The following is an 11,988-nucleotide window of genomic DNA, read 5'->3' as shown; positions in this document are numbered from 1 at the left end:
AAGTCATTTAGGTAAAGAGGCCTTAGTCTGATCCAGGACGAGGAAGAAAAGGAGAAGATCTAGGCATTAGAAACGGTAGCCCATTAAAACGCATTAGTTGAAACCTCTCCCGAATCCTCTGAAACCTCTTTGAAACTTAGTATTGACGAAAACTCTCTGAAACTTGCAACTAATTAAACATCTCTAAAACTTGAGATCTTTTTTTTCATTATGAAAACTCAACGAAATTGCTGCTGATGTGATATCCTGTTGCAAGGGAACCTGTTGTCTAGTCCACAAGAGTGCAAGAGCAGTGGAGTTACGAACAAGAGGTAGATGAAAATCTTCTTTCCCTCTAAGATTAGGTATTAGCACTTGATGTTTTCCTGATGTCTCCCGTGGCTATTGTTCTTTGCTGGTCCTTCATTTTCCTTTCGTTTTGCTCAAATTTCCCTCTGTTTTTCATGATGCATCTACATTTAGTTTCCTTGTATACCACACACAGTATCTAAACTAAACCCCGCTGATCAAGCATGACACTTACACAATACGAGGAGTGTCACCAACACCCTAGGAAAAAGAATGTCGTCGATCGCTCGAGGGCAGAGTGGCAGACAAGTGCTCAGACCTTGCCGTTGTTGTGCTCATCGATGTTCCTGACGGGCCCCTTGAACCACTTCCTGGCGTCGAGCACCCACCAGAGCATGATGAGGCCGAGGCAGACGCCGAGCGCGACGGGCGCGTAGTTGAAGGTGTCCGTCTTGATGGGGTACACGGTGGGGAGCAGGAACACGGAGCAGGTGTAGCAGATCCACAGGAACGCGACGAGGCAGACGGGCCGGCTGGCGCGGCGCAGGTAGAACGGCCCGGGACGGAAGTCCTCCTCCCGCATCACCATGCGCGCGAAGATGGGCACCGCGTACCCGCCCACCCACCCGATGGTGGCGATGGACGTGATGGCCGTGAACACCACGTTGAGGCGGAGGATCGGCAGGCCCAGGAGGACGCACACCGCCGCGCAGAGCCACACCGCGTTCGAGGGCACCTTGTGCTTCGGGTGGATGCGGCGCCACACCGACGAGAACGGGATGCCGCGGTCCCGCGACAGCGCGTACACCACCCGAGCCGCGCTGGTGGTGATGGAGAGGCCGCCGAAGAAGAAGGAGCCCCATATGACCAACAGCAGCACGATGGCGCCGGCGGAGTTGTGGTACCGCCCGTGGAACGCGTCGTACAGGATCTGCGCCGGCACGAACGTGCCGGCGGTCTCGTTGTTAGGATTGTACAGGTAGCTGAAATCCTGCAGGAAGCACACGTCGTTCGAGATCAATCATCAATATGCGGCGATGGGCGCCGTCTGCTAATAGCTTTCTGAGAAACATGTCGTACCTGGATGCTGAAGGTGAGGGCGAGGATATACGCCCAGCCGAACACGGTGATGATGCCGATGCTGGAGAGGATGGCGATGGGCCCGTTCTTGTCGGCGCCCTTGGTCTCCTCTGTCAGGTGCGCCGCCGCGTCGTACCCGTACAGGGAGTACTGGCTCACCAGGAGGGACAGGATGGCGGCGTACGCGCTGCTGCTGATCCCGGTCACCTCCGGTGCCGTCTCGAAATGGGTGAACACGTACGACGCCGGCTGCGTGGTCTTCGCCACCAGGGGGAGCATCACCACGATGACGGTGCCGCCTATCACCTGCGAACGTCAAATGGCAACTGAAGCTGTTAGCTGTGTGGCAACGGCTGGAAGTAGCTAGACATGTTACACAATGTCGGAAATCCCGAGCCGAACACACTCTAACACGAGCAGAACACACATGAACACAAGCTGAATTTTTTGTGCTGCGTAAACGGAGCTTGCAGCTTTGCTCCTTTTTATAAGCCAAACAAGAAGTCTCACAACCAGACCAGAAACTGTTAATTAAAGACCTACATGCAGAAACGGAAACACTAACTACACGTAAATAGAAACTGAAATGCATGACCACTAACTACACGCAAAAAGAAACTGAAATAATACTAATTGCTCAGGATTAAAAATCATGCAACACAGAAGACCCAGCCAAGTGTGTTGTGAATGGTTCTAAACATGGCAGTGGAGGCTTCAGAAGGGATTGTTGTAACCTGCCACCACATGGAGATCACGTCGAGGAAGGCGATGACTTCAAGCGCGAAAGTGTTGAGCACGGCCCAGATAAATGTTAACCCGATATACATGACCAGAAATAGCCAACGAGGGGCCAGATAGCCACCGCCTGTGTTGGTACCAGTGCACAGTAGGATTATGCTCTGCAATACTTGAGATCCTGCATATGCCTGCACAATAAGGGAGAAACAACATGATTCATTTCATGCTATTTGTATCGATCAATCAAATGCTCGAAACGAAGAATAGTTTGAGTAATTGTTACGGCTGATTATAAGTTGGCATGAAAATTATGTGATTGATCAAGTCCATGTCCATGACACTAGAGAAATGGATAGTAAATGTCCATCAAATGAAACTTAAACAAAGAGAAGAGGAAGACAGATATAGAAACTCTTTTTTTGAGATCACAGCTAGAGAAATCTCAAGTATGCAAGTTTGATCAACTTATGCGACAAAATTAGTAATCAACATAGGAGCGTACCTGTGTGCCAATTCCGGCAATAAGGCCTATGGCCTCCAGCCAAGCACAGCACCAAGATGCCAACGGACCCCAGACTGGACCAGCCAAATGAGCAGCCCAAAAATACAGAGAACCAGTGGTCTGTTTTCAAACAGAAAAACAATGTCAGTACTCAGTAGCAGTCAGATGTGACCAGAAACCGCAACGTTTCTTCAGATGTTCAAGCACAGGTATATCAGAAAAATGCGTTAAAGTTACAGCAATGCCACTCAAAAGTTAGAACTAGATAGCAATAGCAAAATTATAATTCGCAAGACACTGAAGAAAATAGCAGTATTTGTGCGTGTCTCTTGTTTAAGTATATATGGCCCATAAGGTCCATGGCCTGTTTGGCCCATATCACAATGTCGATGTTACTCTGTAACCTAACGAATCAATAGAGTATATTTTTCTCTCTCCCGAAATAGCTATCGGGAGAATGCCGCCGCCGCTGCCATTGATTCGCCTGCTGATCATCGGGCTCATCGGCGAGCTGCTCTTCTTCACCATCACTTCCGCACCCTCTTGCTGGTGTTTCCCATCGGATCCCCTTGCTGCTGTTGCCGTCAGACCTCCACCGGATTTGCACCGGGAGCAGGGGAGCAAGCCAACTGTGTGCAGTCCGCGCGGGAGCACGCCGGCGGAGGGTGTTTTGGACTCCTCTTCCCCATCAGCAGCAAGCAGCAGCATCACTGCTGCCGCTGGAGGTCTGCAACCCCGCTGCTGCTATTCATTTTGCTTTGCTAGTCGTACTAGACCATCGTGTGAGATTGGACTGCTCACATGCTGATTTGTGTTGGTACTGATTGCTAGTCGTGCTGGCTGCTAGTTGTTTTCATCATCTTGTTTTTTGCCAAGTCGTGAGATTGGACCATGGCGTCCTCTGCTGCTATTACTTTCGGTGCACCTGTGCTGGACATCAAACTCACTAGCCCGAATCGAGAGTAGGCCTGAATAAACCGAAAGCTAAAAACAGAGCATCCAACATCAACAGCAAAATTTGACCATACGATGCAAGCATCAATTAACTAACAAGACTGGCCAAAACGTGAATCAAGAAATGGTAACCAGAGAAAGAAAGAAACGAAATGCGTGCTCACCGGGAAGGAGGAGCAGATCTCGGCCATGGCGATGCCGACGAACCAGGTGAAGAAGGAGACGACGACCCAGCCCCAGACGAGGGAGGCCGGCCCCGCGTACTGTAGGCTGCTCCCGTACAGCGGCGTGATCCCCGTGAAGAGCGTCATCGTCGAGAAGGAGATGGCCAGCGTCTTGAACAGCGTCTGCAACACATGCAACAAAAGTATCCATCTCTTTAGAAACAACAAAAAAACGAAGCACCGGAAGAGGAACGCCAATCGAGTTTACATTTTCACCACAAAGAAAGCCAATCAAGGTCACATTTTACTCAGTTAAACAAAGATCGCATTTCTACGTCGTGAGTTTAATCACAAATTTAGTCAAAACTTGACTCTCTGATCTATCGTCCAAAACCAAGAACAATCTCATACCCAGAGAAAAAAAATCCAAGAAAAAAGATAAGGCGTAAAAATTGCACCATCTCCCTTCGGAGCTCCTGTTTGTATCCGAGCTCGTTGAGGCGCTTCTCGCCGGAGTCCACCACCTCCACATCCTCCCCGGCCATGGCGATGCCGCCGAGTTGCCGCCGACCAAAGTCTAACCCCGCCGCCCCTTGGTGACGGAAGGAAGGAGACGGGCGCCTAGGCGAGGGGGGAATGAGGATTCCTGCGGTGTTGGATTGCGCGGTTGCGTTGCCCCCTTGTTTGTTTGCGTTCGTTTGATTGGTTGGCTGGTTGCTTGGCGAGCTCATGTAGGTTGCGGACTGCCCCAGTCGCACGGTTTGACTAACGGGATTCTCTGAGACAGCTCACAGCCAAGTAAATTCAACGAGACTCGATTTTATAGAAAGAATTTTTTAATTATATGTTTTTTTTCTCTGAATTATATGTGGTAGCTGTTGGATAAAAAAATACGATATATATCAGAATGTTATAGAGATTTTTCGATGAAGAGTCTAGTACAATTTTCTTTAGCTCACATCTGCATCTGCTACTATTCTCTTCTTAAAAAAACTACCTCCTGCTACTGACCTGGCAAATGACATATGCACCCTGAATTGTACCAGCGTTGAAAAAAAAAACCGAAGTAGTACTGTCCTAGTTTTCCAAATAATATGGAAGCAGTAAAGCGTCAAGTTTTGATTATTGTGGTTCTAATAAGTTCATTGCCAAATTTACCAGAGCAATGTGCCAATTGTGATTATTGTGGATCTAATAAGTTCATGGTTTCTATAACTAATAAACAGTAACTGATCTCTGGAACACAAAATTCTACCGCCACTATCTACTGCAATATATTTAGAAAGCTTAATAAAGTTAGCAATATTTGAATATATATATATATATATATATATATTGAAGAACTCATGTCATTTTCACATACCCAACTTCAATGGTCGTAGAATGTATTGTTAATCAAAACCAAAACAGTTTGGCTGCAGTATTCTAATGCGGCTCTAATTCCTTGCTAAATGAAGCAATAAAAAATTGTAGATAGCAAGCATGTCCATAGGCAATCTTCACAAGGTTTTAGTGAGTTTGTGTGCTTTTGGAAGGAACCACTATCACGAAGAACTCTGTTTTCATGTATGATCATGAGCAACGGCCATAGTTCTCATACGTATTCTAGAGAACAAATACGAGTCAATCATCCATGCCAACCAAGTAAAAATGCAATCTAAGATACAATCTATTATTTTCTGTCGAGCATCCTTTCAAAAAAAAATTATTGGCTGCATGCAGAGGGCTTTTAAACGTGATTTTTTTAAAAAATATAAGTGCAACTCATAGATATAGGCATACACTTGTGTCATTATACTTACACACTCACACATCGTCTACTGAAAATCGAATATGCAGAGTTTAAAAATTAACAAAATTACTATAGATATCTCATTTTCGACGATTATATCACCCACCATTGAAACAAAATTCAATCATAAGAGACACGAGTGAACCTAAAATTTTATAGCTAGTAAGCAAAGATACAACTACCTCCCATAAGCATCTACGCGCTTGGCTTCTCCTTTCAACATGGTTTTTGAAGGGTGCACGATGCTAAATTAATAGATTTACTTATTCATTCATTCTAGTCCATGTTGCATCCACACTTGTCAGTGCATTCAAATGGGATGGGCCCGCCAACCGGAGCGCCCGTTCTGTTGACTGACTAGATCCTAGAATCCTGCGATCTCACAAATATCCGTCGTGTAGGGAGCGGCGTCCACACGTAGTCATCAGTTCTCGCAGAAATATCCAAAAGTAGCCTTTGAATGGTCCACATGACGACTTAAACAAAGGAAACTACGAAGGTAAACCAACTGAAAGAAGTACTGAAAGGAAACCACGCACGCACACATACCTGCACTGTCATATACACCATACGGATTTGTACTTTGTGCTAGCTTACGTTGACTCTTCACATCAAGAAAAAAAATAGTTCAAGTTCCCACAAAAAGAAAGCGATAGGTCAACGGAAATAAGCACTAAACATACTAACGTACACGATCTCAGGAGGATGTAGATTATGTGGATGTGGTGCCAGTTCAGTAATTTAAGAAATCAAACTTACCTGAAGAGTGAACGAGTCACCTTCACTGCACGCAATGCTGGTAGTATGTGATAATATTCACGCTTCCGAACGAAATGCTCACATTCTGCAGCATGTGTACCTTTTAAATCCATTCAGATGTTGAGAGGAAAAATAATGCTTTGTTCCGTTTCTCAGAATGAGAGCACGCGTTGACGCAAGAGAGCCAGGACAGCAAGCAATTGCTCATCACAACAACTCTCATTTCTCGAAATAACAATTCCCTGGTCCACTTCCAGTTCCAAACAGCAGCTGACAAAAATATGGAAAAGCATGGAACATGGTTCAGTTGCAGCTTACATCAACAAAAACAGCTAAAAACTCACCATAAACGGCAAGATTTCAGGACAACTTGGCACCTGCTACTGCTAATGTAAAATCTTTTCCATTGCACGGATGACATGGGGCGTTGGACTTTGGATACCACCATCAACCAGTTTTTCTCCAAGCGACAGCAAATTACAGATTGTTAAGTAAAAGGACGAGGACAAGTCGTGCTCTTTTGACCACCTCCCAACTTTGCGCCTCGGAGTTGTCCCCATGTGACTATATCACTAGACTGAAATATCTCGCCATCTGATAAAAAAAATACATAATATTTTTTATTTTTTGTCTTCGACAAGTAATTTTGATTATTATTTTTTATTAGAATATAGTTATGATATCTAATAAAAATATAATATTATAAAAATATTTTTAAAATAAATCTACACGTATAATTTTTATATTTTCAAACTAAATTTATTTAAAAGTTATTGATCAAAGCATCATATATTTATGACCGGAGGGAGTATATAAATTTTCCAATGACCGGCCAATTTTCAGCCTTTGACAAAAAGGCATTTGTTGATTTAGTTGGGTTATTTATCAGGGCTACTGGCATGTTGCCATCTCATCTTGCATCATCTCAATTTACTACAGCTTAAATGATACAAATAATACAAATCAGTAAGCTCAAACCTAACAGTAGGATATTTTTGTTTTTGTCATCATATATGGGTGAGCCAAGTGGGCACAAACACCATACTCCAGCAAATATTCTCTCCTCAATATCATCTGACAGAGAAACTAAAACAAGATCATCTAAGGGAGTCCTACTTCAGAGTACCTGTCGGAGAGTGAACTCCTATCGCAGGAATTCGGAGGGACCTCTTTTTGAGATTCGGCCGGGGGATGATTGTCAATCTGTTTTGCGGGTGAAATAAATATGCGTAAATGCGATGGCAGGTGAGATGGAATGATCGGATGCAGAATGCAGTAAATGCACAAGGGGTTTAGACAGGTTCGGGCCGCACGGAGGTGTAATACCATACTCCTGTGTGTATGCTATAAATGCTCAGAGAATGTCTCTCAGAGATGTTTGCTGGTTACAAAAATATTTGTCTATCCTAGAGCTTCGGGCTCCTTGTTCTTTGGTGGTCTCTGCTTCTATGCTTGTACGAGAGTGTTCTTCCTTGGCTCTGAGTGTTCGAATCCGGTGCGTTGCTCTGTTTGGGGTGTGTCTTTTCCATGTCCACCGGTTCCTCTTAAATACTCGCCGGCGGTAGCGTGTCCAAGAAGGGAGGGCACGAGTTTCAAGGCGCCATAAATGGAAAAGCGGTCATTATGGGCTGCTGCGCGAAGTGACGGCGGGGTTGAAAACGCGCCCCCCTGCCCGGTCTCGGTCGTCATGATGGCGCTGGCAATGGGCGCCGTGGAGAGGACCCACCGGGCAGCGGCAGAGCAGCCCGGCGTGCCCGCCCGGTCTTGTTTGTCTGACACAGCAGGGCGGCAGGCGGAGCGCCTCGGGCCTTGCGATGTTATCCCGAGGCGCGCCGGATGACGCGGGATGGGACCCGTGCATTAATTATCCCCACGCCTTCTCTGCCAACCTGTGGCAGGGTTGACACTGAGCGTGACTGGAGCAGTTAGAAGTGACAGGCCACACGCCCTCTTAAATGCGGCATCGGGCCTTTCATTGAAGGACACCTCACCGCTGGACCTTCTATGGGGGCCACCGATGAAGGACTTCTTGGGCCGTCGGGGAACCGATTGCTCGGGGGCCACTGTTCACATCCTCGAACACTCTCTCCCGGAAACGTCCTCTCTTGGCCCTCGGGGAATCGAGTGCTCGGGGGCCGCTGTTCGCGGCCCCGAGCACTCTCTCCCGGATATGCCTTTTCTTGATCCTCGGGGAACCGAGTGCTCGGGGGCCACTGCTCCTGACCCCGAGCACTCTCTCCCGGTACTGTTCATGTCGGGTCTTCGGGGGACTCCGAGCACTCGGGGGCCACTGATCCTGGCCCCGAGCACTCCTCCCCAGAACTGATTCTTGGCTCTTTGGGAGCTCGGGTGCTCGGGGCCACTGTTCACAGCCCTGCGCACCCTCTCCCGGAACTTGTCTTCCTTGGGCCCTCGGGGACCCCCCGGGGAGGCGACCCCTAGGGCATGGCGCCACGTGGCACTGCTGCTGACCTGGCCCCGGGAGTCGGGGAACCCCCAATCCCATTTCGCCGACAGCAGCCCCTGGGCCTATTTGCAGTCGATGGCTTCGGAGACTGCGGATGGAGCCTTTACTTCTTCGAGGCCGACTTTAGCATGGGTGCCACGTGACCTTCTGTTTGTTTGATGATGTAGAGAGTTTTTGAAGGGTGTCGCCGACGAGGTACGCCAGTTGCCGCGTCCGGCGAGCTCCGACTACCACCGCGCCTGGGGTGGGGCCTCACCCCAGCCCCCGAGCTTGCGCGAAGAATCCTTTGCCAGGGGCGCGCAGCCCCCGGGCGCTCGCCGGAATGATGCTGCTGAATAAAAAGACACAGACAAACAAATCTTTTTGCTCTGGAAGCAAATCCGTCTGGCATGGTACACGCCATGACTTGTGAACGCTTTTCACCCTGCGACCTCTCAAACGAATAGACCGGAGACACGCGCAGACGGAAAAGCCACCATGAGTCCCCCACGGTCTGGTGGTGCCCGGAGGAGGACGGATCAAGCCGAGCACCGACAGCCCACCCCTGGGGTCTAGGCGGTCCTAACCAACTCTTTGCTCAAGCGGTAGGATTACCCAAGAACCCCAGAGGCTCGGTAGTGCTCGGGGTATTACCACGACAACTGGACACCACGTCCACCATGAAGGACCTAGGTAAGCGATCATCGCCTGTGCGGTACACCGACTACTGTTTGTTCTTATCGTTCCGAAAAAGCGAACACGAAGGCGGGGTTTTTACGCGCGAGGAGATTGCCTCACCGAACTGATTATAATACGAGGATCCCGAGGAGCAACTCGGGAACAATAATTTATTGCGAATGTATGAAAGGAAAATTCATAACTTTAGTGACTCACTGAGTCGGAGGTTTAGGCGCCCGAGAGCACGGATTACCTTGCACAGGGCGCTTAAGACCTTGGGACATCCTTTTGGCACCTGAGTTATTGCAATTTTGGTGATGGATCCAGGGGCTAGGCGGTCCCGACCGCTCATGCTTGAGCGATAGGATTTCCCGAGGATCCCGGAGGCTCAAGTGTTTCTCTGCAAGCTTAAAGATAGGCAAATACTCTTTGTTTGGTGCGCTCTGTTAGTGCGGTACTCACTATGGCCTGCTCTCAGTTTAGACCCAAGACCTCTCGAATGACCGGACTGGCGAAGTGGACAGGCAGGCATGACCAAGAGGTCCCTTGGTTCGGTGGTGCCCGGAGGAGGACGGACCAGGCCGAGCACCGACAGCCTGCCCCTGGGGTCTAGGCGGTCCCGACCAGCTCTTTGCTTAAGCGGTAGGATTACCCGAGAATCCCAGAGGATAGGTGATGGTCGGGGTACTGCCACGACAGTCGGACACCACAGCTCACCGCACTAGACTTAGGTCAGCGATCACTGTCTGAGAGCATACCGACCAGCATTCATTTTATCAGCGGGAAACTGAGAGAGAGGGTGTTTTCCACGCACGAGTCGAGCAACTCACCAAGCAGATTAAATATATGGGTTCCAGAGGAAAAACTCGTAACTAGAGTGATATAGACGTATGGAAAAAGACTCATACTGATGTGATAAATAACGAGTGATAACTCACAGGACTGTTAGCAGCCTTCCGCTGAAGCCTGGCATCTGCTCCACTGCCTGGAAAGGTGGATGCCCCAGGAGTGCTTGCGCTGCAAGCAAAGCATTCCCAGGACTGGCGTTGCCGAAGCTGGGCCTGCGCCGTGCCGATGCCTGGTGTTGTCCTGATGTCGATCTTGCGGCAGGAGCGTCCGCCACTTGCTGTGGGTTTGACGGCCCGCCTGGCCGACTGTTGTTGCTGTTGAGGATGAGCCGGAGCTGGGGCCCCTCCTTGGGCCATGTTTTCCACTTCTTTGTTGGAGCCCGAATCAGGGCGTTGAAGATGATGCCCACCAGCCATCTTCTCTTGGAAAAAGAAGGTGGAAACAGGGATGCAACCCCCCTACCTGGCGTGCCAGTTGTCGGAGGGTGAACTCCTATCGCAGGGATCCGGAGGGACTCCTTTTTGAGATTCGGCCGGGTGGGATGATTCTGAATCTGTTTTGCGGGTGAAATAAATGGGCGTAAATGCGATGGCAGGTGGGATGGAATGATCGGATGCAGAATGCAGTAAATGCACAAGGGGTTTAGACAGGTTCGGGCCGCACGGAGGCGTAATACCCTACTCCTATGTGTGTGCTATAAATGCTCTGAGAATATCTCTCAGAGATGTTTGCTGGTTACAAAAATATTTATCTATCCTAGAGCTTCGGGCTCCTTGTTCTTTGGTGGTCTCTGCTTCTATGCTTGTACGGGAGTGTTCTTCCTTGTCTCTGAGTGTTCGAATCCGGTGCGTTGCTCTGTTTGGGGTGTCTTTTCCGTGTCCACCGGCTCCTCTTAAATACTCGCCGGCGGTAGCATGCCCAGGAAGGGAGGGCACGAGTTCCAAGGCGCCATAAATGGAAAAGCGGTCATTATGGGCTGCTGCGCGAAGTGACGGCGGGGTTGAAAACGTGCCCCCCTCCCAGTCTCGGTCGTCATGATGGCGCTGGCAACGGGCGCCGTGGAGAGGGCCCACCGGGCAGCCGCAGAGCAACCCGGCGTGCCCGCCCGGTCTTGTTTGTCTGACACAGCAGGGCGGCAGGCGGAGCGCCTCGGGCCTTGCGATGTTATCCCGAGGCGCGCCGGATGACGCGGGATGGGACCAGTGCATTAATTGTCCCCACGCTTTCTCTGGCAACCGGTGGCAAGGGCTGACACCGAGCGTGGTTAGAGCAGTTGGAAGCGACAGGCCACGCGTCCTCTTAAATGCGGCATCGGGCCTTTTCACTGGCTGACACCTCACTGATGGACCTTCCGTAGAGGCCACCGATGAAGGACTTCTTGGACCGTCGGGGAACCGAGTGCTCGGGGGGCCACTGTTCACATCCCTGAGCACTCTCTCCCGGAAACACCCTCTCTTGGCCCTCGGGGAACCGAGTGCTCGGGGGTCGCTGTTCGCAACCCTGAGCACTCTCTCCCGGAACTACCTTCCCGGGGTCCTCGGGGTACTCGGGATCTCGGGGGCCACTATTCCTGGCCCCGAGCACCCTCTCCCGGTACTGTTGACTTCGTGTCCTCGGGGAGCTCGGGTACCCGGAACTGAGTGCTCGGGGGCTACTGTTCACGACCCCGAGCACTCTCTCCCGGATATGCCTTTTCTTGGTCCTCGGAGAACCGAGTGCTCGGGGGCCACTGCTCCTG

At 49.7% G+C, this 11,988-nt stretch overlaps 1 protein-coding gene across 1 annotated transcript; it reads right to left on the bottom strand.

The window, feature by feature from the left end:
• Positions 1–360: 360 nt before the first annotated feature.
• Positions 361–4,493, bottom strand: LOC133889643 (amino-acid permease BAT1 homolog). Its single transcript, XM_062330086.1, has 6 exons — positions 4,185–4,493; positions 3,727–3,909; positions 2,609–2,728; positions 2,103–2,294; positions 1,369–1,674; positions 361–1,279 (listed from the first exon to the last, which is right to left on the bottom strand). The coding sequence occupies exons 1-6, from the start codon at positions 4,455–4,457 to the stop codon at positions 602–604; spliced, it is 1,752 nt and encodes a 583-aa protein (XP_062186070.1). The 5' UTR covers positions 4,458–4,493; the 3' UTR covers positions 361–601.
• Positions 4,494–11,988: the final 7,495 nt, after the last annotated feature.

This window comes from Phragmites australis, chromosome 13 (assembly GCF_958298935.1).
Source record: "Phragmites australis chromosome 13, lpPhrAust1.1, whole genome shotgun sequence".
Taxonomy (NCBI): domain Eukaryota; kingdom Viridiplantae; phylum Streptophyta; class Magnoliopsida; order Poales; family Poaceae; genus Phragmites; species Phragmites australis.
This window is presented reverse-complemented; position numbering and strand designations above follow the sequence as displayed.